At 35.1% G+C, this 27216-nt stretch overlaps 1 protein-coding gene across 2 annotated transcripts in view; it reads right to left on the bottom strand.

Moving 5' to 3' along the window:
• The window catches only part of LOC110037616 (tRNA(Ile)-lysidine synthase), a 64365-nt gene extending 39695 nt beyond the window's left edge, over positions 1–24670 (bottom strand). For both annotated transcript variants that reach the window (XM_020742309.1, XM_020742308.1), the window contains exons 1-4: positions 24295–24670; positions 24018–24212; positions 8126–8210; positions 7324–7399 (exon numbers count right to left, since the gene is read on the bottom strand). In XM_020742309.1, coding sequence (XP_020597968.1) covers positions 7324–7399; positions 8126–8210; positions 24018–24212; positions 24295–24448 — 510 coding nt within the window. In that variant the 5' untranslated portion in view covers positions 24449–24670. The remainder of the gene's footprint in view (positions 1–7323; positions 7400–8125; positions 8211–24017; positions 24213–24294) is intronic.
• Between the last annotated feature and the right edge of the window lie 2546 nt (positions 24671–27216).

Raw genomic sequence — 27216 nt, 5'->3', positions numbered from 1 at the left:
GTTCCTTATAAACCACCGTAAAGTCCTTGCGTACTACTATCATACTCTGTAGCTGGAGTCAGTCATTGCCTCTGTATTTGACTCCCAGTTGTCGTTGATCTAGGATCCTACGTTCCATATATGTAAGGTGTTTTGCTGTCTTCAGTTGATTTCTATGAACTTTTTCTGAAAGTCGGTTAAGCTTATAGCTATTATTGCTCATGCTGAATTCAGAATTTATTATTTAGCTGGAATCCAAGATAGCTGAAATCAAAACTTGAAGGGTTTACAAAAGTTGGGGGAGCTTGACAAGCTACATTCTTTTATTTCTTTTATAAATAGAGTATTTAAGGGATGTTATTGCATTGATTAGCTAAATAAAATTTTAGATTTCTCTCAAATTTGTATATTGTTTGATGTGAATTCTTCAGACATGTTGCAAACGTTAATGAGAATTTCAAAAGAAAAGATTTCCCCTTGTATTAGTGTGAGGCACAAATCTTTTCTGATTATATCTTCATTCTCATACATTTATAATTGAAATTTTGTCAAGGCAACCGTGATTTAGTTTTCCTTTTTGCCGTGTAGTCCTTTATTGTTGTGGTATCCTTTTTCTTCCTTTTTTTGTGAAATTTTTTAAAATTTTGACAATATTTAAATTATAATTTGGAGTGAGAGCATATTTTTTTGTGCATCACATTTTTGAATTAAAAATTTTCAGCCTTTAAAACCTCCTGCACCTTAAAGTCGGCCACCCTAAACTACATCATCGAGGTCAACCTCTTCAATCTGGTCCAACTTGAAATAGAAGTGTAATAGCACAGTAAAGCATGCACATTATCTAGAATGCACGAGTCATTATCAACACAGTATGCATCCATAAGAAAAAACAGAAATTCTGACCGTAAATTGATGCATTTCATGATACTAACAAACATGGAATGAATTTTAATTCTGAATGGTTTGTAGATTAGTACTAACAGCAGTGATGAAGCAAAAAATAATCAATTAAAATAGACTGTATCTTCATTCTGAATGAGCAACAGATGAGAACAAAGAGAATGTAAGCTCAACTGAAGCCAGTAGAATTATTCCTTGTGTAAACAAAAAAATAATCAGAGAGGTGGTGTGCCCCTTAAAAATATGAAATATAAATTAATCCCGGTCATACAAACAATGCGGCCAAGATTCCTGCTACTATACCATGCATGTGATGCTTCATTATCTCAAAGAATGGATAGCTTCAAGATTTGTGAAAATCCTTCCATCAAATCCATATATTCAAGCACTAAATCTGAAGCATCAGCCAAAATTTGAAAATCCGCCTCATATCAAAATCAATATCAATTTTAGAGCTATCATGCATCCTGGTTTTTCATGTTTAGATTCATGGATCTTAAGGCTTAAGGGTCTCATCCATCCGCCCATCACTCCAAAGGAAAAAATGGAACAATCCATGTCTAAAAAACAATGTCTCACTTCTCAAGCCTCTAATAAACCAAAGTACCAGAATATCCCTCAGTTAAGGGTATTTATATAGAGCATAAATCTTAGAGATAATGTGTCTCCCCACTGTTTATCTCACCATATATACTAAACTACCTTCCAACCCAACCCTCAGTAAAGGTAATTTTGGACACCCTTGAACCACATTAGTTTTCTAAAATCCACCAGAGAGACTAAACAATAAATTTCTATCCTAAGGTTTAAATCAGACGTACTGACTTGAGCATTCGAGTCACCCAGAGAAACATTCCTCAAAGGAAAACCCACATTTTTCTTTGCATGTGTAAGTACAGGAAGCGAGCAAACACTGCAAACTATACTAAATATTTCTACCAACTTCCAATCATTTACAGCACAAAATAGATTGGTGTCATCCTATGGAAACTAGACCTATGACCACAAATTGGTGCAACCAGAACGGACTGATGTACATCTTCGTGCAAGCATTCATCAACAGGATTTGACCCTCCCTTCTTAGCAGACCCGTAGCCTCCTTTCACTAAAATGGACGGCACTAAATGAAATAAGACCTACAAATCTTATCTAAATCCATGCAAGGAATTCCACAAGAAATTCTTCTCGTATATGATGATAAGAAGATATTCTTCTCATATAAAAAATTTTACAAGAAGAGATAAGGAAAAAGATCAAATAAAATAAGGCCATCAAATCTTATATAAATCTGTGTCATACTCACAAAAAATCATATCATCAAAGTCAAGTCAAATCAAATCAAAATAAAAATATGGATAGATCAATCACTTGAGGAACCAGGCTCCATAATATTAATTATATTTGAGGACACAACCAAGAGACAACGCCAATTGTTGATGTGACTCATATGTTTTAATTAATTAGCTAAACATCAAAGGAGACTACGAATCAAAGACTATTATCTTAATAGAACAGTATAATTGAAACTAGTAGTCCATAATCAGAAGTTAAATAACAAAAACAAGTGTGACAATTGTTTATCCGCAAAGAAAGCTAGGCAAAAGATTAAAAAAGAGTATAATGGGCTAAAAGGGTGAAAGGTAGGAATAAGAAATCCTAGCAGTGAGATGTTCTATCAGCAGCCATGAATTGCATCATTCAGAACTAGCCTCATGATCTCAAACAAGAAAACATAAATAACATTACTAGGCAAATGAATTCTAAATAATAGACCAAAATGATGCAAGACTAATCACTAATAGTATAGAATTGCTTACAAAATAAAAGGAATGAGAAGGCCTTGTTATATAGAACCAAAGCTACACAATTGGAGTCACATAACAGTTAAGTTAGAACTATCACTACCTAGCATGTTAACAACATTACACATATCAATGAAAATCATACCTATAAGGGAAGCTCTATCTTAAAAAACAAGCTATCCAATAAAAGTTATTTATCCTTAAAAGTGATGATGACCTATATATGCAAGCAGACTTGGCCATCTTATGAATGTGCACTGATATTTGGGAGTTTTGTTGTTAGCTGACTCTACTTCGTATCTCATCTAAGAGATAAAAAGAGAATAATTTTTAACTAAAAAGTGGTTAGTGAGAGCCTTAACTTTTAAGAAATTTTTTTTTTCTAAATTTAATTTTAAACTAATGATCAATTTATTAAATTGAAAGAAAAAATTTAACCCAAAAACTTAGTTTAATAGTATGATTGTCAGACAAACCATACATAACAAAAACAAATGAAAAAACATCACAAAAATTTGTAAATAAATTGTTAAGAATAAACAAAAATATTGTGTAATGATAAAATTAAAAAATACTATTGTAGATCGATGCAGATAAGCAATAGTAAAACATAGACATAAAATTAAAAAAAAAATTAGAGACTACATATATAAAAGTCCTAAATCTATACCAAAGTAAACAATCAACAAGGCACAAGCAAATAGGATCCCTCTGCTCCTGATACTTGCCGTCAAATCCATTGCGCATACCTAGTCTGTTTGGTATTATGGTACAAATTGATCATCTTGTGCACTTATAGAATTGCATGGTCTGAGAAATACTCCGGGATTCAGATCAGGACATGTAATCAGTTTGGAAACTTTGATTGCACCTTATTACACATACAAAACTTTTCTAACTAAAAAATGCATCAAAATAAGCAGAGTACTAAATAAATCATCATAGCAAAATAAACTAAAAAAACATATGAGAAAAAATAAAAAAAAAATATTACATCACGGATATTTTATTTAGCAATAATGTCTAAGCTGGTATTTTTAATATATTTGACACATAACTCCTATAGAGAGTCAAGAGCAATGATCATGTATCCCATAGCTGAAAAAGAAAATATCTCTATCATAGTGCAAGAAAATAATCAAACTATATTATGCACTAAGCAGGCAATACACTGATCGTAACTAATCACACAGAGCCCAAGCTATGCATCAAAAAGATCTATTAATAAAACAGCGACCTAACTACACCTAGTCATTTGCTAAACAAATAAAGAGTGTAGCTCATCACAACAGATAAGCCCAAAAACAATACCTAATGTTGGACAGAATCTTCATTAAAATTCCTAGAAAGCATCTATGAAAGAGCAAGCCATAGATGGGCAGGCACATAAACAAAGTTATTGTGTATCCAAAAGTTCCCAAGAGGGCCTATCACCATATAAGCGCTAGGCATGCAATTAAATAGAATATGTGAATATTAACAAACTTGTATATGCTTACGAAGTGCATTAATTGGACAATAAACTGCTAAGAATTCTCCCAGGGAGAGCTGGCAATACCTGATGGAGTAAGATTTATTTCAGAGAGATGCACCACCATTATCATTGGCCTTCTCCCAACTATTTAGGCTCAGCAGTATGAACAATCATTCATTATTTGTTCTAATTAAGTGTTATCTAACGAGTTAAATATATTCTTTGCAAATACTTGGAACAATTTATATCCATCTAACCTTAAGTTCATCCTTTTTAAAATTACATTACACCAATTTTATTCTAATATGCGCATTTTATATCTCTCATTTTACAAGTATAACTGCCTGTGACTACTTTTACTCACCCAATCTTCAAGATATGTTACTCCAAACTTTTCTCTATTATTATTATACATTAATTTATCATATCATTTTATCACACATCTAATTTAACATTATAATTTTTGCCTCACTCTACTTTGATATGAATGGCTTCTTTAAAGCCCACCATGTGGATCAATATAACATTGAAAACTTATAAAATTTACTTTAAATCTCCATAATATCATTCTTATCACACAAAACTCCAAAAGCACAACTTAATTTTAGCCAACAAGGCATGACTCATGGATATATATCCTCATTTATATTATCATTTTCCTATACAATAAATTCAAGATAATTATATTTAAGCCCCAACAATATTCTCTAACAATGCAAAACTCTCAAGACACAACTCCATTATAACTATAAAACTAAATTGTAGAAATTAAATCCCCATTTATATTATCATTCTTGTATATGATTGATCCAAAATACTTAAACATATCACAACAAGAAATAAACTTGTATTTTAATAATATTGAATAAAATCATACCAATTAAAGTTATATATCAAATATACGTCTTTTTATAAGAGCTTTAAGATCATAATTTTCAGAATGTTTTCTCTATTTTTATAATTTTCCACTTATTTCAAATAGAAGGATCACAAGAAAGAATTATATCATCCGCAAAAAATTATGCATCAAGAGATCATCTTTAAATATTAATTATTGGCATATACATGACCAGTACAAAAAAGATAAAAACCCAATGTCAACAATGATATAAATCTGTGAAAACTTGAAACTCTAACGGCACTCCACAAATACTTACAATACCACTCAGTGGTCCAGCACTTTTATCTTTAATAACATCAACAAAACTCTAACACACATCAATTTGTCCTTAAATACACCAAATCAATTCTCATGATATCCAATCATATGCCTTCTTACAATCAATAAAAATTATGAAAAAATATTTTCCTATTTATACTTCTTCATTAATTACCTTAACATAAAAATCCCTTCTAATATAGATTTTCCTTCCAAGAAATAAAATTGATCGTCTAAAATTGATGTAAATTTTCTAAGCTTAGGTTTCCATTATTGCTTCTCATAGCTTCATGATATGACTTATAAGTTTGATTTATTTATATTGGCACAATCTTGAACATCATCTTTGTTCTTAAATAGTGTCAAAATACTTATTTACCAAGTATTTGGAATCCTCTTAATCTTCAAAATTTAACTGAAAATAATTATCAACCAAATCATTATAATATCCCCCGTACATATATGGGGCTTGCTCGCACCATGAGCCATAGAATATGGGTCACAAAATTAAACCAATGAACCAAGCCCAAGGCCCAACCATCCTACTCCAAAATCAAACCTACTAATTAGATGGGCTAGGATGTAGGCCCAAAGCCATGAAACAACAAACCATAAGCATAAAAATCCTGGCCAATTTAATAAATTTTATGTAAGTAAAGTTTCAAATATAGAAGGTAGTTGAGCATAAAATTAAGATTCCTATAAATAAAGGCAAGTCATAATTACCTCAAAATATCATTAGCAGAAGCTTAATATCAAAGGAAAACTCCAAAATATCTCAATTCGCAATCATTAGAAGATAAGTATGTTGATATCCTGGAAGTGCTTGTGAATTTAGAAGATCGAGCCAAGACATCAAATCAAAATGATTCATAACCTATATAATAAGCCGCCTTGAAGGCCTATTATATGAAACGAGACTTAAAATTAATAAGGCAATTAATACATGACTATACAAAAGTATCAATTATTTTGAATCATCAAAATAGTAGCACCATGATCCATACTTCTACAATCTCCACGCAATAAGAGTAAAGTCCAACACCAATCGTGAAGCATCAACAAAAATTCTATTGCCCATCTCAAATCGCACGTAACACTAATTCTATAGCATTCTATAATCTTATGCTGCTCTCCGGTGACACAAATCTTAAAGCCTACGAGATGTAACCATCCATATGATACTCCCAAGAGCAGAATAGTTAAGAATTAATTAGAAAAACATGATTTCTCTCTCTACAACCCTCTGATTGTCTAGAGGACCAGAATACTCTTTAACAAAAAGTATTTCATTGCATATCTCGAAGATGAACTGTCTCCTTCCAAAAGTACTAAACAACCCTTCATCCTCTCCACTATAAATAACCATCTCCGATGAAAGTCAAAGATGGTTATACAAACCCTTGAAAACTATATCATTTTTTGAAATCCCCTGAATAAGACTAAGTAGTTTCTTTCTTTCCAGAGCTTCCAAACTTGCATACTATCTTGAACATTAAAGCATCTTCTCAGTGAAACATTCCTCGGAACAGACTCATCATTTCTTTCAATGTTAGCGTGCACGAAATGAGTGATTGCTTTATTTGGCACACCCAAAAGATCTCCACCAACTTCCAAACGATAGAATTTACACCATCACCATCATCAACATCATTAACCTTACCTCAACTATCTGTTGTCGAATTTGTGGATCGTTATTTTTCCATCATCCTTACTTCGTCCTATATAAGGTGGTAACTCTATTATAATAAGCCTCAATTCAATACATTTTCAGTAAAGTGCTCATGTCCAATGTAGAAGTTCGGCTATCAAAAAGTTAATTAAATCTTAAAGATATGTGATGTATTCATAGCTAGTTAGGTCTAAAAACGTTCAAATTTGAAAAAAAAAAAAACATGAGATATATGGATAAATAACAGAAGAATAGAAACAATATGATGGTTGGTCATGCATGATACAAACAAATATACAAGCTACAACAATCCTGTTAAAAACTAGTTCACTTAAACCTGGTCATCAGCATGATGGCCGACAAGCAATACCCCAATCTGCCGCTCAACACAAATAGCCTGGAAATTTTGATACCTGGAATTAATTAAATATCAGATTTTACAAATTCTTCATAAATAGAAAAATGATATATGGGTTCAGCATCATAAAGCCAAATAAAAAGAGTAGATGTTATAGGTTAAGGATGACCAAAAAGTTTAAAACAAGGGAAATGTCATCAAAACACTAAAAAAGTAAGAACTAATAGTGAATAGCACGTCAGAACTTGATCATGATTACATGAATGTCATCTATAAAAATACAGTAGGTTAGAACACATGGAAGCATTGACAAATAGAAATATGGTGTAGCTCATGCAAAATGAGTGCTTGGCCCCAAATCTGCACATTGTAAGGATCCAAAATTAACAACAAAAACAAAAAATTACAACCATCCCACCGTCACTAACCCTCAAAAGCTACTCTGTATTCATACTCCCCTAGCACAGAAACAAATGATTAAAATGGTTTTAAAGAACGAACAATATTACATAATCTAAAAAGAGGGAAAAGAGTGAGCATCGAGAAAATCAACAAGTCACTTAAAACAAAATGTGTAGAGCTCCAAACACAATGTTTCCGTTAAAATGAAATATACTTCTTGAGGAAGTAGAGCACGAGTTCTCATTTTCTTCCTCCAAAAGTAGATACATTAATAAAGACTTAAAGAAACCGAATGACCAATTAATACTTCAAGCAAGCAAATAGAACAATAAGGATCATCATAGAATATTTCCTGATTTAATTTCAAGCTAAAACGCACCTCATCTCTCTAGCAGCCCCCTGCAAACCACCAACCTTTGGCCTTCCCTTAGGCCAATTGCAACAAGAAATCTCGCATCTAATGTCTACAACAACAAATCCCATTGAGTTCAGCAAAAACAAAGGGCCTATCTGGCAACATATGCGATTTAAATCATTTGGATTTAGTAAATACCGTAAATCCAGATTTACTAAATCCTGAATAGGTTAAATCCATAAAACTATATGACAAAGGATTTACTAAATCTGGTAAATCCAGTAAAACTGTTTGGCAAGTTATATCAGGATTTAAGAAGCAATTATGACTGTTGGAGCGCAAAAAGATGAACATCTCCTTAAAATTTTCAATAACAGTCAATTACTTTTACCGAATTACCTTTCCAAAATTTCAGAAAAAAAACGAGCTTAAATTACCTTTCCCTAATCCTCAGCTAAACAAAAGCAGGTTTAGAAATTTTAGCATTTAGCAGCAAGCAAAGCGAAACTAACCAACTCATAAGAATTTTCGGTAACAACCAATTCACACCCTGTAAACATCAAAACTAACCCAATAATTTAATTCAATTTGCAATAACTACAAAATAACCTAATATCTGGAGGAAGCATTGAACAAACCAAATACTCTACCATCAATAAGCATTTTCTAGCTGTATAAACTGCAAAATTCATAGTGAAGTTTAACAGAAAAGGTAAAAAACATATAACAGGGGCATCCACATATCTCAAAAATAAAAATGTTGATGGGGTCATTCAAACGTTCTCTGGCAAAGACACTGATGCGGCGTTTACCACGCAAAAGCATAGGTAGTCCAAGCTGCTATGTCAACACACCATAAAAGTAGGGATCCCCAAAACACTTTGGAGAACGATATTGTCACCCACGAAGTATAATATAAGCATCACCTTAAAATTTCAGACGGGACATTGAGGAGTGCGAAAGAAAGTAAATATCAATTAACTTGATGGTAGGATCCGGAAAACAAACATTGCAAAGGTTACCACGCAAAAGCAGAGGCAATCCAAGCTACCCCGCCATGGGAAGCAAAAAAGAAGAGATCCCAAAAAAAAAAAAAGAATAGAGTAGATATCCAATATTGCAGCGGTTACCATGCAAAAGCTTATGTCGTCCAAACTTCTCCACCACGAGATCATAAAAGCCGAGATCCCCAGCTGATATTACAACTCATATGTTCTCCTCTTGCTGAAAAATAGGAGTTGGAGATGTAAAACAGATGTATGTACAAGTAAAAAATCAATTAACATAAAACTCAAGAATTGAATGAGTGTGTGTCAACTTGCAAAGAAAAGTACATGAAGGCTCAAATATATGTTTCTCCAAGAACGAACAATCTCGAGGACATAGCAAAGTAAGGTTCCAGAACAAGATAAATAAATATTGCAGGAATAAAATATATTCATGAAAAAAACAATACAACATGACCCCATCAACATACTAAAGAACTAAAATCAGTAAAGATCTGTGCAGAATATAATGTTTAACACATTACAATATCAACAAACCACATCAGCACTACGAAGTGAGAAAAATCCACATAAATAACACTGTAAAACAACTTCATATCTAACCATTAGTGTAATTCATCAACAGAATATAATACCCAAAACATACATTGATATCCATGAATGTGCATACAAATACCTCCATTTATTGCTCATGAAAGTTGTTAAGCCTCCTTAAATGTTAAGAGAAATGTCTCCTTCGTCAACAATAAGTTTGTAGTATTTGTCAACTATTTACAAAGAGTGCTGAAAGAACTCACACAATTGTCCATAGAAATGTGAATGTGTTCTCAGAAAAATTCAAAATTGTTCTATAACAATAATATTTCTCGTATCACTTAATAGATTGTGATTTACCTAAATATCTCTCAGCTAGGTGAAAGCTTCTTGTGAGAGACAAAAACAGTTATAACAACGTATGGGATGTCCAACAAAAATATCTATAACATATTGATGCCCTCTGTATACCCTATCAATCATCAGTCTTAGAATGACCTCAACATCATCGAATGAACTATTATCTATTACTCTTGGCAATAGCTCATTAAGGGCATTAGCTACGAATGAGATTTTACATATTATCTGATAATATTCCACGAGAATAATTAGGCATATTTGTGATATTTAAGTAAATTTTTAGTACAAAATGCGACCTAAAAATAATAATTTATTAAGCGTTAAATAACAATGGTTACAATAAAAGCAGCACTACCTGAATAATAGAATGGACAAAATAAAACTACAAGGATAACCAAGGGTATGAAATACATACATAAATAAAAAAAATACTAAAACAGTAATGCTAGTGGGTTATTGAGACTTCGACACTGAACACCTAAGATGCAGTTAAAACGCATAGTCGACGACCTTCAAATCCAAACCGAATATGAATAATAACAGGATGTTTGGCTAGAATATGCTCAACCCAACGTCGAAGTTGAGGGCCTTGGTTATCTTATGAACATACTTTACCATTCTCATGTTCGTTGAGCGCATCCAAAACGACGAGTGTGACTTCTTCTGATATGTTAGTTATACTTCTTATCTTTGCAAGAAAGTCATTCATTGACACCGAGACATTCTGATCGAAAGCGTCCTTCAAAGCTGCAACAGTCTCCACCTGCGCAGAGAGTAATTTATTGAATGTCTTCTGATTGACTCTTTTTTTAGATCGTCTTGACACCGGAACCTTCTCTTCGTAGTGTCGTTGGTTCCAACATTACGTGAGTCCGTCTATTGATATGTCATTGAGTAATCAACTATGGTCTGCACAAGGGTTGTTGGCATGTTTATATCCTCGATAAAATTAATACCATTTGAAGCTATGAATTCACCTTCGAATATGTATTCAATTGGCGTGGTTACCGTCTCACCAATAGATTTTCTCAAATCTCGCTTAACAGTTGAATTCGCCCATATGTCAACAACAATATTCTCAGTATAAATCTTCTCAAATATGTTATATTGGTGAAATGGATTTTGTCTAAAACAACTTAACTTTGAATTTTCTTGAAATTCAATGAATTTTAATTAAATCGTGCAAGCATAATTACTTAAGTGTAATAAATTCGAAAGTTATTTTTATCTTACCTGTAAGAATTCATCTCATAGATCATCGATTGCTACCGATAAATGTAACTCTTCATCCCACCCCCAACTGTTTTTATTTGACAGTTATACACAATTTTGAAATCAGCTTTCAAATTTTTGAACTTTGTCATCACCACTGGTATGGAATATAAAGTGTTTAATCTTCTATTAAGTATTTTGATGCAATCACTAGATAAACTCTTTTTTAGCAGGCCAGAAAAAATATTTCCACAGAGAAATTGCTCTATGAGTAACTCACCTAGAACAACATTATGTTGTTTTGACCACTTTGGTGTATGAGATGAATTCTTAAGTTCTCCGAACTGTATCGGTGAATCTTCATCAAGCGTAGGTCATGTGCTACCGCTGCCACGATGCAGTGAACCCTCTGACACAAATTTCTTCATTTTTATGATTAAAACGCTGCATCGTTTATGTAACTATGGAAATAAGTTGTGTTTTGCTCATTAACATGTATGCCAGATTAAATTCAAATAGTATATTAAATCCAAAAGGCAACCATTTAATGGTATATATTTGTGTTCTCCCACTAATACCATTAAAGAATATTTGATCATAGCAGTCATGCACATACAAGCAGCCATCATAAAGAAATATATTCATAGCATGCAATTCAACATCCTATATAAAACATACATAAATACATGAGTAATTAGCAACATTCATGACGATATGACTAATAAATAAAATAATATCTCAATCAGAATAACACATACACAAATATCATCAACTACAAATACATTTGAGAATAAACAAATTATTATAGTTTAAAAATACAATTAATCACCTCGTTGATGCTTAATTCAGTAAGATATTACCCCCACATAGACTCGTCTAAAATTGAATGCCTGAAATAAACATGGTATTCATATTTATTATGTTATTAAAATTTTAGTAAATTGTCTCATTTAATTTGGGAGCGCTCTGGCGTCGGTGTCGACATCGGCGCCCTAGGGGTCCACCGCACCGATGGCGTTTGATTCTTCCTTTGGCTTCAGAATCGATTTAGTCTTTTTGGGCGACCTCTTCTGTTGTCTGATCGCCGTCTTCTTCGCTTTTATCCGCGGATTTCGCGCGTCTCTCTCGTCACTACCGCAAAGCCCTTTCTGCGCATGGAATCGGCTTCAACTCGCTCTCTTTCTACTCGACAGCTCCGGATTGAGCTTGCACTCGCATCCTCCTTGCACGCAAGTAAGCTCGTCCTCCCTGCACGTACGTGAGCTACGATTGCAGTCCAGACTCAATCCCTGTAGCTTGCCGCTGTTCAACTCTCTGTTCCATGGCTTCTGCTCCTCAACCACTGACTACTTCAGTTTTAAACCATGAAAATGCTTCTTTTGTTGATATGGTTGGCTCTATGGGATCAGATCAGGTTTTCCCTCAGGTTTATCATGAATTATTCAAAGTTCAGGAGGACTGTAACCTTATCAAGAAGACGTGTAGGAAGAGTGGCAAACTAGCTCTATTCTTCTCTGATGTTGAAGTTTCCAACATGGTTGACAAGTGCAAATCTCATTCAAATTCACCCTCATTGGGAAGTTCCAATCGGGACATCCTAAAATTGAAATCATTCAAAAGGCTTTTGAAGATCTCAAACTATTGGGAATTTGGAAGGTTGGCATCTTTGTTTGGAGACATGTGATGATACAATTATCTAAAGTGGAAGACTATGCTAAAATATTTTTCAAAAAGTTTATGACAATAGATGGGAAATATATGAAATTGTTTAAGTGGTCTCTTGAATTTGACCCTAGCCAAGAGCCACCTATAGTTCCAATCTGGTTTAAACTACCTGACCTAAAGTTGCACTACTTCAATCACCAAGTCCTATATTCTATTAAAGTTGCACTAGAGAGACTTATGAAATTGAAATTAGATACACCCACCTCTAACCAGGTATTTTGTTGCAAGAATTCTTGTTGAAAGGGATATCACTCTCCCTGATGTGGATGAAATATGGTTTGGTACTGCCCACAATGGGTATTGACAGCCAATTGTTGCAGAACAAAAACCCTACTACTGCGATCATTGTAAACTGTTTGGGCACACCCCTGTCAAATGCTTCTGGCTTCACTTACATTTGAGATCGGTAGGTCCTAACAACATCATCCATGTGGAGGAAAATATAGCAGACAATGTTAATCTTCCAGAGATGTTGAATGAGAATTTGACTCATAAGGCTACTCACCATCCAGATCAGCAGCTTTCGCCTACTGTTATTGAGGCAGTTCCTCCTCATATCACAAATACTACGAATTTTGTTGTAGCAGATACTAGCCGATGGGTCTTAGAACCAGCTATTGGGAGAGAAGAGGGTACTCAAGTTCTGGAGGAGTGTCAGGAACAAGGTGTGTTGCAGGCTGAATCAGATCAGCAGTTTACAGATCAACATACCCCTTGGGGTGAGCTCTCCATCGAAGATCCATCTATTGTTCAGACGGGGCTACCTCTGTCAAACGATTGGCAGGTTTACAAATCTAGGAAGAAGAAAAAAATAATGTTAGATCGCAGTAATTCTCAGGATGATTGTCTCATAGTTTCAGGCGGAAGCCACATCTCAGTATGTTGTTGTACTCCCTCCCCAGATCTAGGGGAAGGGGAAGCAGTAAATCCACCGACTACACCCACCATGATTAAGAGTTATTTTCTTTTTTTATATTTTTGGAGATTACGTGTGGTTTATGTCTCCTTTTGAGTAAATTTTAATCCCTGTGAGTGGGTTCTTTGTACCCACTCATTAAAACATTTGTATCTTCTCTTTTATATCAATGAATTTTGCTTTTTCAAATATATATATAATTAATTAATATTGTTACTATTAATATTATTATTTTTATTATATCACTTAAATAAAACTACCCTTACCTCATCCAAACTCGGCCCGGCTCGACCCACACGTGATCGCCTTCTCTACGTGCGATATCTGAACACATGTACGAGAGAGCTTCTTTTTGATCGCCTCCTCTTCGACTCCTGATGCTCGTCATTATTGCTTCTTCTCTTCTTCGACGCTCGGTTAGGGCACAATCGACTCTTCTCCTTCGTCTTCCGCTTTGACTCGACTAGTGCACGATCAAAGCTCCCCTTCATCTCCCTCTTTGACTTAACACAATACAAGCGTTGTTTCCTCCCCTTGATAGAGACACTGTTGTTCAACTCTCAGGTAAATCTCACCTCCCTCATACGACAAACTTATAGCCGAACTCAACTATTCGGCATCTCGATCTTAACGTTTCTTCTCCCCCCCTTCTATTCAGCTTCCTGATTCTTCAGCTTCACCTCTCTTGCTTCGGCTTCTGACTCTTCAGCTCATCTTCTTTGTCTTTTCGTTTTTTTTTTCCTTTTTTTTTAACAAAACCATTACAATATTCCCCACATAGAAGAATTTCGTCCTCAAAATTTATAAACAGACTTCAGGCAAGTCAACAATAGCAATTTATAAAATTAGGGTCATTCATGAAAAATAATTACTATTAAAAAAATACTCGATATAAGGCGACTCAACTATGCTTTAGAACACATAGATACTGAACATGAAAACATGTTAAGAAAAAAAAAGCCAAACAAATCAGTCCTCATCACCATCAGCGACAATAGGTTCTTTAGGTTCATTATGAGTAAGGGAATATGCTCGAGGTCGAATAGGTTGCCTTGATTGGCCTTAGGCAAGAGCTGAGGTGATTGACTATCTTTTTCTGCCCACCTGCAGTCTTTTATGAAGGAGCTCCAGATTTTTGATCTCATAGCTTTTTCGGCCAAGAGATGGACAATATCATTCTATATGACCAGACTGACAACACCAATAACAAATGCTAGACCCGTTAAGCATTCACCTTTATGTTGTCTTCCGCATGTGGCATAAGTTGTTTCAATACCTTGATTTGTACCTCTGTTGACTCCACCCGGATTATTCTTGGATTTCTTATCATTGAATCCTTCTGAGTGATCTACATGTTTTTCTATAATTTTTTTTTTGTGTATCTCCTTACGCTTCTGAGTAAGCTGCTAGTCGATCTCCACATTTCTAGCTCGTTCCACTAATACCGAGTAGTCATCAACTCCCAAGGGTACTAACAGTTGTCTAATAGAATCTTTCAATCCCAAAAGAATCTGTAGCACTTTGCTTCTGCAAAAGCGATCAATTGTGGCACAAATCTCGAAATACAGTGAATTTGGCTTTGTACTGCATGATCGTCTTCTCTCCTGCATCAACTTAATGAACTTGTCTTACATCTGTCGTCAAGCTGATAGGAGTACAAACAATTCTTTAAATATCACCACGAACTCTTCCCAATTAAGCATCGTGTTGGGTATGTCCCCTAACCTGTCCTGACACTGCCACGCTACCCCCTTTTGGCTTCTCCATCCAACATAAACGTCGCCAATGTTACTCTCATTCCATCTAGACAAGCCATGCTATCCAATATCTTCTCTATCCTCATTAGTCAGTTCTCCGCTTCAATTAGGTCTTCAATTCCTTTGAACAAAGATGGACGTAGATCTTGAAATATCTCAAGTTCATATCTACAGTGACTATATCACTTCCATTAGGTTGCGATCTGGACTCCTGAATCAACTGAGTCATTGTCGCCACCATTTTGGTGAGCACATTCGTGTTCACATGTATAGTAGATTATACTACTTCATTTTCAATCAAATCTTCTTCTTCTATGATTGCGGGTATATCACTATATCTGAATATATAACAATTATTACTTTAAGTTAACGTTATTTTTTATAATTATTAAAATTTTCTTATAATTATCTTATTATCTCTTTCATCAATATTCAATAAATTAATCATAAATCTTATCTTTGATGCCACTTTTGTCACAACCCAACTCGGAGCTTGGAGTTAACCGAGGCAAGAACGAAAGCTCGGAGCTTGGAGTTAATCGAGGCAAGAAGAAAAGCTCGGACGATGTGAAAAAAAATTTCTATATTAACGTTCAAATTAACAGCTGAAAAGCCACTTCAAATTAAATTGAAGTGGTGCAATTAAAATTTAACTAGTTTAGGATTGTTGCATCTTTTAATAATTAAATCAAAACTAAAAAATAGTTAAAATAACAGTGAGATAAACGAAGTCAGTCAATACTCATACTTCTAAACTACAACAATATAAAGAAAAGAAAGAACAATATGCATGTTAGTTAAGCTTCTTTATAAATCAATAGTAACATTTGACATATTATTCAAAAGGGTTTATATCATTGTCATATCAATATCATTTCATATTCATACAACTGTCACAGGAGGCACTGTCTAAGAATTGTGTCAGTTAAAACACACGAATATCAATATCATTTTTCATTTGCGTGCACGGATACATTAGTGTTCTCGCATCAGTACCATCAAGGGGTTCTTCATCACAGTCAATCATGCACATAGAAGCAATCAACATAAATATATGTATTCGTAGCATTCAATTCAACATACTATATAAACATACACACAATACATGAGTAAGTAGTAACAACATCCATAAAGATATGACCACTAAAGAAAATAATACCTCCATCAGAATAACAGATGCACAAATATCAATTATAAATATATTTGAGAGTAAACAAATTATTACTATAGTTTAAAAGTACAAGTACTAACATTGATGACGCTTAATTCAGAAAAATTTTGTCCCGACATCGACTCCTCAAAAATTGAATGCCTAAAATAAACATGGTATTCATATTTATTATGTTATTACAATTTTAATAAATTATCTCATCTTATTTTATCTAATCATATACATATATATTATTACTACTAATATTATTATTATATCACTTAAATAAAACTACCCTTACCTCTTCCAACACTTGGCCCAATTCATTCCGCACGCGATCGCCTTCTCTACGTGCGATATCTGAATACACGTACGAGAGAGCATCTCTTTGATCGTCCTCTTTGACTCCTGCAACTCGTCGTTGCTTCTTCTTCGACGCTCAGTTAGGGCACGATCGACTCTTCTCTCTGTCCTCCTCTTCGCCTGGGCAAGGGCACGATCAAAGCTCCTCCTTCATCTTCCACTTCGACTTGACACAATAACAACACTACTTCCTCCTCCACTTGATAGAGACGCCGCCGTTCAACTCTCAAGTAAGTCTCACCTCCATCATACCACAAATTTATAGCTGAACTCAACTATTGAGCTTCCTAATCTTAACGTTTCTTCACCCCCCCCTTCTATTTAGCTTCTGGAATCTCCCGCTTGACCTCCCTTGCTTTGGCTTCTGATACCTCACATCATCTTCTTTGTCTTTTCGTTTCCATTTCCATCTTTTTAACATAACTGTTACACAATAAGATAAGAAGATATATTCATCAAGAAGTTTGAATCATACGTGAATATAATTAACTTCGTCAGACTTAGAGAGCACTATATTTAGTTCATTTATAGACAGTAATTTTTTTGGATTAAAGTGGTAGTGATTAACTTTGGATGAAAAAATTAAGCTAGACTCAAAAAGTGTTTGTTAATTGTTTCTCCAATAATATACATCCCAAAATAGCATTTGTGTATTCAAACTAATGCTAAATCGTACGGTGGTGTGCTTTTACTTCAACAACACACTCTTCCTCATCAAATAGCAAATTATCACTCAAACATTACTTCCACACACACTATTGCATATTTCTTGATAATTGTAATACAAAAATTCCACAAATAGAATCACACGGTGGAGATAAGACTGAATAGAGGATTTCTGCATGTATAATGCAATTTCTTTTTTCCTTCTTTTGCATGCTCTGCAAAAGAGCCTCAAGAAGACACAAGCAATCTAGATAAAAGAACTATTGAGAACTCCTTAAAAAAAGTGTCAAGGTTCGCTTTCATAAGCTCATGCGAGCTCAATTCTAAATATCATTGTAAACATAATTTTTTTTCACACATAGAGAATCTATCAAGTAAAACATGACATCACATAGCATAAGGGGTTCTTTTCATATAAAATTATACATTCACAGGCGTTTTCAATTTTATCTAAGAAATGCAATTAAAAATACCTCAAATCGATTATTGGATAGATCATCATTGTGATTGTCAATAGTGTGTTTGTTAGGCATGTAAGTATATAAGAATTCAGTGGTATGTGTGTTAGTCTTCATGAAAAAGCAATTGTATTGATTGTAGTGTATGCAGCCCCCTTTTCTACTTTGTTGAAATGTTTCCATCAGAACATAGTGGCTCATGCTACCCCATAATGATAAATCGCCAAAGAGAAAACATTAATGGAGCTTCCATTCAGAAGACACTAGAAGGGACTATATGGTACCAACATTTGGTTAGGATTAAGGTGCAATTAACTTGGATCCGGCCAAATCACAACTATAGCATGCCATTGCCAAGGGTTTTCATAGCTATTTCATCGTGAAAGAAATTTTATGTATATACAGAAATCACAACCATAGCATGCCATTGCCCAAGGTTTTTCATAGCTATTGCATCATAGGAAAAATTTTATGCATATAAAGAACCCAACACATGTTATGTCTAAGCACCCTAGAAGGGAGAAAAATATAATGCATATAAAGAACCCAACCATAGAACCCTCTTCATCATGTAAGCAAATTAGATGCAATGTATGAATGCAAAAAAATTCCAATCTGCCTCCCAAAAAGTAGAAAGCATTCATGTCTCACAAAAAACTAGCCACAATAAAAAAAATAAAAAAACTAAAGCTATGATCTCAAACAGCAGCGGGCCAAAAACTTGAATCCAAGGCAAGGAAATAGGAAGGCATGATGGAGAAAATCCGTGTTGTTCGTATACACCATATGATGAGGAATCGAACCTCATTTAAGTGAACGAAAAAGCAAAGAAGAAGAAAACAATTTCTGTTTTGGAACTCGGAAAGGGGAAAATCGCTCGAATAGAGAAGGTGAGAATGTTACCGTGAGAGAAAGGCGATCAATCCCACCATAGATATAGCATCATCGCCCGGTAGACGAAAGTTCGACAAGAAGACCGTTAGGAGGGAGGAAGAGATAGCCTTATCAAATGTTATCGACTTAGTTGTTACCTACCCGTGTCATAAATCCCTAGCCCGCGGATTTAAATCCGTCGATTCATTGGACTTAGTAAATCCAAGATTAGCAGCTGAAATCCATGAAATCCGGATTTAACAAATTGATGGCTTTATTTTGTCCAAAATGACCAGCTGGCAAGATTTAGTCTACATCCCATTTAAATCCAGGGCTAAATCCGTTGCTAGACAACACCAAAATTTAGCCATAATGTGGTTCTATGGGAGCTACTCATGGAGCAATATCTCTGTAGAAATATTATCACTGGTGTGTTGTAGAAGAGTTTATGGAGTGATATCATAAAAACAATTAATAGATAATTAGGCATTTCATATTCCAGACCATTGGCGATGACAAAGTTCAAAAATATGAAAACTAATTTCAAAATTGTGTAATAAATGTCAAATAAAAGCAGTTGGGGGTGGGATGAAGAGCTACATCTACCGGTAACAACAGATGAACTTTGAGATGAAATCTTATAGATAAGATAAAAATAATTCTTTCCAAATTATTGCACTTAAGGAATTCTGCTTGCACGATTTAATTAAAATTCATTGAATTTCAAGAGAATTCAAAGTTGAGTCATTTTAAACAAAATCCATTTCACCAATATGATATATTCAAGAATATTTGTGCTGAGAATATTATTGTTGGCATACGGGCGAACTCAACTCTTAATCGAGAGTTGAGGAGAAAATCAGTTGTTGTGACGGTAACCAAGCCAATGAAATATACATAGTCAAAGATGAATTCATGGCTTTGAATGATATTACTTTGATCGAGGATATTAGCATGTCGATAACCCTGTGCATAAAAATCAACGATTACTCAATGGCAGATCAAGAGATGGACCCATGTAGCGCTGGAACCAAACGACGCAGCGAAGAGAAGGTTCTGGTGTTAAAGTGATATAAAAAAAGAGTCGATAAGGAGGCATTCAACAAATTACTTTCAGCGCAGGTGCGGACTGTTGTAGCTTTGAAGGAATCATTGGATCAGAATGTCCCGATATCAATGAATGAGTTTCTTGCAAAAATAAGAAGTATAGCTGACATATTAGAAGAAGCTACACTCTTCCTTTTAAATGCGCTCAAAGGACACAAGAATGGCATGTTCTCTCAGGATACCAAGGTCCTCAGCTTCGATGTTGAGTTGAGTTCATTCTAGCCAAACATCCTTATTATTATTCATATTTGATCTGGATTTGAAGGTCCTCGATAACAACATCTTAATTGTTCAGTGTCAAAATTTCAATAACCCACTGGTTGATGTAGTGTTTTTTTTATTTATGTCTGTGTTTCATAGGTTATCTTTATAGTGTAATTTTATTCATTTTATTATCCAGGCAGTGTTGTTTCTATTGTAATCATTGTTATTTAACGCTCAATAAATTATTATCTTAAGGCCGCATTTTGTCTAAAAAATTTGTTTCAATATCACAGTTATGCCTAATTACTCTTGTGGAAGAGTATCGGACAATATGTAAAATCTCATTAACAATATACTGATGTAACTAACGCCCTTAACAAGCTATTCCCAAGAGTAACTGATAGTAGTTCATCCGATGATGATGGGTTATTCCAAGACTGATGTTTTATAGGGCATACAAAGAGCATTAGTATGTTATGGATGTTCTTATTGGACATCTCGGCTCCCAACAAAAGCTTTCACCCAACTACGAGAAAATCTGGTGAATCGCAATCTATTAAGTGATACCAAAAATATGAGTTTTGCAGAACAGCTTGGTATTTTTCTAAGAGGAGTTTCACATGTACATTCCTACAGACAGTTATGTGAATTCTTTCAGCGTTCATTGGAAAAGTTGGAAAGTCATTATTATTTTTGGCTAAGAAATACATTTGATTGCCAACAGAGAATTTTAAATATCACTCATTCATCTGTTCTAATCGGCAATTTTATCTTTTCTTTGAAAACACCATTAGAACGATCAATGGTACACATATACTTGTTGTTGCTAATTGTGACTCACAGATAAGATGTTGTAATAGGAAAGGATTGACATCACAAAATGTGATGGTGGCTATCTCATTTGACTGTCAATTTTTGTTTATTGCAATTGGTTGGGAGGGATGAGTAGCTGATATGAGGGTGTTTCCTTGATCGGTTGAGTAAGGATCTTTTTGTGTGTCATAAGGGCGATATTATCTCGTTGACTCGGGATATGCTAACACCAACAAATTATTAGCACCTTATCGAGATTGTCGATATCATCTTATTGAGTATCGTGGAAGAACTCAGAATTACTCGGAAATAAAAGAGTTATATAACTATTGTCGTGTTAAATTACAAAATGTAGTTGTAAGAACATTTGACTACTAGAGTGAGAGGTTTCAAGTTTTAATACATATGCGTCAGTTTTCAATAAGCGTGCAGGATGATATAGTGATTTTTGTGTCAACTTACATAAGTTTATAGATAGACATCACGGAGACGATATATACTTTAACATGTCACATAATGAAATGCATCACGATAAAGAACTAAGAGAGCTAATGAGCACGGGTGATGACTTAAACATGCATGTAAGTAATAGAAAAAAATTTGAATGTGATATAATTCGACATACAATTGCTGTAAATATATTAGAATCACGTGTAAGAATTTTGGAAACATTCTCCTTTTCTATAATTAATTTAGGAATTATATTAATGTTAGTTTTACTTATGTTGCAAGAATTTGAACGAAGACGACGCAACAGTTGATTGTTTTGTTTTCATTTTTTTACCTCAGTGTTTGTGTCACATTAGAATCAGTCTTTTAGTTAATAAATTTGTATTAGCGATTCGGAAAAATACCATAAGATCTAGTTGTAACACTTGTTAACTATGCATCACTTTCTTGCACATTTATTCACCATTAAATTTTTACTAGCAAAATTATATATGGAGAAAGGATTGCTTGAAAAAGAAATGTTTGATTTATCTGAGAAACATGGTTACAACATGCATCTTCATGGTACATCAATGGAATTTGATTTGTGGGGAAAAAATGCAAAGACTTCATTCTTATCTTAACATTTCTTTTAACATCTAAGGAGGCCTGACACTTTCATGGATAACGAGCAGAGGTATTTGTATGCACAGTCATGAATATGTATGTATGTTTTGGTTATTATATCATGTTGATGATGAATCATTATAATAGTTAGATATAAAGTTGTTTTACAGTAATATTTATAAAGATTTTTCTCTTTTCGTAGTACTGATGTGGTTTGATGATATTGCAATATGTTAAGCATTATATTCTGCACAGACCTTTGTTGATTTGAATTCTTTAGTATGTTGATTAAATCATATTACATTTTTTTATTCACGGATACATTTTATTCCTCCAATATATTATCTATCTTGTTCCGGAACCCTACTTTGCTATGTCCTCGAGATAGTTCATTCTTGGAGAAACATATATTTGAGCTTTCATTTATTTTTCCTTGTAAGTTGATATGCACCAATTCAATCCTAGAGTTTTATGTGAATTGATTTACTACTTGTACATATATTTGTTTTCCATCTCCAACTCTTTTTTATCAGCAAGAGAAGAATATATGTGTTGCAATATCAGCTTTGGGATCTCTACTTTTATGATCCCATGGCGAAACAGTTTGGACGCCACAACTTTTGTATGGTAACCACTGTAATATCGGATGCCTACTCAATGGCAGGGCAACTTGGATGACCATGCTTTTGCGTGGTAACCGCTACAATATCTATTTTTCGGATCACTTCATCAAACTTAATTGATATTTATTTCCTCTTACACTCCTAAATGCCCAGCCTGAAATTTTAAGATGAGGTTTAAGTTATACTTGGTGGGCGATCATATCATTCTCCAAGGTGTTTTGGAGATCCCTACTTTTATGATGTGTTGGCATATCAGCTTGGATAACCTATGTTTCCGCATGGTCTGAATCGGTGTCATTGTCAAAGAACGTTTGAATGTCCTTGCTTATATTTTTCTTTTTGGGAAATGTGGATGTCTCTGCTTATATATGTCTTCTATCTCTTCTTTTAAACTTCACTCAGATTTTTTAGTTTATACTAATTGAAAAATGCTTATTAATGGCAAAGTTGTTTGGTTTGTTGACTTTCCACCAGATATTGGGTTTTTGGTAGTTATTGTAAATTGAATTGAGTTATTGGGTTGGTTTTGATGTCTACAGGGTGTGCATTGGTTATTACCAAAAATTCTTATGAGTTGTTATTTATCCTCTTATTTGGTTAGTTCGATTTTGTTCAAATGAGGATTTTGGAAAAGTAATTTAAGCTCGTTTTTTCCTGAGATTTGGGAAATATAATTTGGGAAAGGTAATTGGCTATTACCGAAAATTTTAAGGTGATGTTCATCTTTTCGCACTCTAACAGTCATAATTTCTCCTTAAATCCTGACAGAAGTTCCTAAACAGTCTTACTGGATTTACAAGATTTAATAAATCCATTGTCATACATTTTTTCAGATTTAACCTACTTAGGATTTAGCAAATCATGATATACTAAATCCTCATAACTTGAATTGCATTCGCTGCCAGACAGACCCTTACTAAATTATGAATTTATAGCTTAAATCCATGAAATCCATATTTAACAAATTTGTAGCTTTATTTTGTCCAAAATGACCGTATAGCAAGATTTAGCCTAAATCAAGATTAAACCCAGGGCTAAATCAGTTGCCAGACAGCCCCTAAAATTTAGGGGAAAGCAAAATCCACAACTTACGCATCTTCATCACCCTCTCTTGCACAATCCTCGCCTCCTCGGCGCTCTCATCACGTAACCTATGGTCGACGACAATACCCAAAAGCCCATCAATATAGCCGGATGAGCCAACCTTCCCGCTAAGCCCTTCAGACTTCCAACCGGCCGTCAAGACGCAGAGCGCCATGCTGTCCGGGCCACCAGAGACTCCAAGAGCTGCAAGGAAAGCTCAAATATTCACCGAAGTGATGAAATAACACAAATGGAAGAGGAACGGGAATGAGGTGGGCGAAGTCACCAATCCTGTGGTGGGGTTTGATACCCGCCAAGGCCATCTTTCTTGCGAAGGACTCTCTGTAGAAAGAGATGTCCGGAGCAGAGCATTTGCAGCCGAAATGGCGTAGAGGGAGGAGGATAGGGTTATGGCGGGGCGGGCGGAGGACGAAGAGCATCTCAAGGAGCAATATGGAGCCCTTTTGCAAAGGTTGGTTTACCTTGAAGGAAGCACTCAGAGGATTTGTAATTTTCCGGCGGGATTATTAGGGTTCATGGATTGTTGTCGGCTGATTTGGTCGCCCGACCTGGGCTCAGTTGGGTGCATGCCTTTCAACTGCTTGTTTGGGCCGCAGCTTCGATCCCTAGTATAAAAATTCAAAAACAATTTTAGATAAGTTAATGAAACGCGTGAACCAAATAGTACGGGAGTATTTTAAAAACGACGACTGCACTTATAAGTTGCCCCAAACAGACTCTTCATCGACTTCGACCGTTGAAGGAGCAATGTGTTACAGGAGCTGAGTGCTGCACCAAAGTTGAAATTTTCATGGAGTCGACTTCTAGTTAATCAAAATTCAATTGGGATTCAATTATGAAAATTAAGGGATAATTCATTCAGCTTATTATTTGAACTAGCAAAACTGTGTATCCATGTGTGTTATGATTAAACTATTGAGAATTTAATAAAATTGAAAAATATGAGGATCTTACCAATTAGTGGACTTCCGAGGTAAAAGACTGATGTTGTCAATCAATGAACGATACCTGAAGAAATATTATACGACGTCATGTCACCTGAAGTAAATTTTCTTTTTGGAATTGTTACTCATTCTGAGGATGCTTATTTGGTCAGCGTCTGTGACTAGATCCAAAATTTTTGTAACAAAATTAATCTTAATAAAATAAAAATTTTAATTTTGCACATCTGAATCTCTTCCTCCTTAAATTTTGAAACTTCATTAAATTAAATTAAACTAAATGCACACGTACCTGTGTAAAATTAAAATTTGTTTAATAATGATCTGTTATTATTCTTGTTCGTTTTGAATTTCAGTGCACTGATATTTTCTTGCTTCCGCAGAAAAATATCGGATCAGAAGTTGATTTTCGCTTTTAAAAACGCCTTAATTCTCGCACTTGATGAAGAAGAGGCAGCTTAGGGCGGCATCATGAGTTTTGATTTGGACTACAGTCAAGTCAATGTGGACTACAAGGGTCCCCTGATGGGCGTTGTCAGCCTCCGTGAAGCAAAAGGACTACTGTCATTGCTCAGAATCAGTGTCAGGGAAGACTCCTCACTGAAGAAGAAGAAAGCAGATATGATACAGTACCCGATGGAGGAAACTAGCCGCTTACAGTCGATGATCTCCGTGCCGACCGGAGATTGGTCGGTGCTTCTGCAGAATGAGTACCTGATGTGTCGCTGAGAAGAACGCAGCACTGAAATGCCAATCATCGCAAACATAAAGCCCTGTTTTGTCTGGAAAAAGATCTGCAAATGAAGCAGAGGCAACACTCACTCCGATTAATGAATAAGAAATCTATGATCCGTGTTTAAGAGAGACTTCCACTAGTTCGTCGTTCACAAAGGATGAACCAGAGTTTGTTGTGGAGTCTACACCTCCAGAGGTCCCCGATGAGCTTTGCACAGGATGCCCGATGTGCAATGCAGAAATCCCGACGAGGACGCTGCCAACGGAAGCCTTCACAGAATGCCCAGAGTGTAACATCCTCCACCTGAAGAGGTATGGGACGCTTGAAGATTATACAATTGCCAGCATGAAGTTCAGGAATGCAGACCACCCGGAGGTCGAGCCATACACACCGCAGTTTGCAGAGCCGCCACCATCATGGATTCCTCCAGAGGATGAGACAGAAGAGCGACCCAGACATTCACAGAGGATTCCTACAACAGAGTTAGAAAGGATGAGCAGGGTCCGGAGCAAGAAATTGAATATTATGAGGAAATTGAAGGAAAATTTGTTAATATTATAGAAGGATTAGAACTACACACTAGGGTATTCTCAGAAAGCGATGAAAGAAAGATTCAGGACTGTGTTTTTGATCTCATGAACAGAGGTCGAGCTGGATTATTGAAGAAGAAGACATATGTTGAGCCGCAGAATGGATGCAGGGGAAAGGTAGAATTACTATTCAGTGTGGATGCTGCTTTTGTTAGGGACAGGCTAGGAAACCCCCAAAGCATCTTGAGATATGACGAGGTGGATCTCATGTCGTCCGCAATAAAGAGAATGATTAAAATATTGGTAAGATGGAGCATAATACCGGCGAATTGCATCCCGAACAGCTGCATCATCAACATCTACGAGGAAGGGGACTGCATTCCTCCCCACATAGATCATTATGATTTTGTTAGACATTTCTGTACAGTACCTTCATGAGCAAGAGAAACATTTTATTTGGAAGAGAAATTGACATTGTTAGACTCGGAGAATTCAGAGGATCAGTCGAGATTTTGCTGCCGGTGGGTTCAATTCTAATTTTAAAAGGAAACGGAGCAGACTTGGCAAAGCATTGCATCCCAGGAGTGTCGTATCGCAGGGTTTCTGCACATTAAGAAGAATGGACGACATCAAAGTACCACATGGATTCCAGTCAGATGCAGAGTTAGAAGAATTGCGTCCGTAAGAGTTGTAAAAAAAGGTGTACCTCTAAGTACGCGAGAAAGGAACTCTTGTCATGAAGCTTGGCTTAGAAGGTTGGCTTAACCATGAGCTTGCCTCAGGGGACAGATATTTGTTACTTTTTGTACAATATTTGAGCGGAGCAGACACGATATATGATATTTCAGATGTACTCAGCATGTTGCTTTCTGACATTTCAGCATACATCCGGTTGTACTACACGTTTGAAGAAAAGTTTAACAAAGTTTCTTTCAGATTTCATCATATTTGTCAAATTATCTTTTTGTGTGATTGATGAA

This window comes from Phalaenopsis equestris, unplaced genomic scaffold (genome assembly GCF_001263595.1).
Source record: "Phalaenopsis equestris unplaced genomic scaffold, ASM126359v1 Scaffold222338, whole genome shotgun sequence".
NCBI classification, from domain to species: Eukaryota; Viridiplantae; Streptophyta; class Magnoliopsida; order Asparagales; family Orchidaceae; genus Phalaenopsis; species Phalaenopsis equestris.
This window is presented reverse-complemented; position numbering and strand designations above follow the sequence as displayed.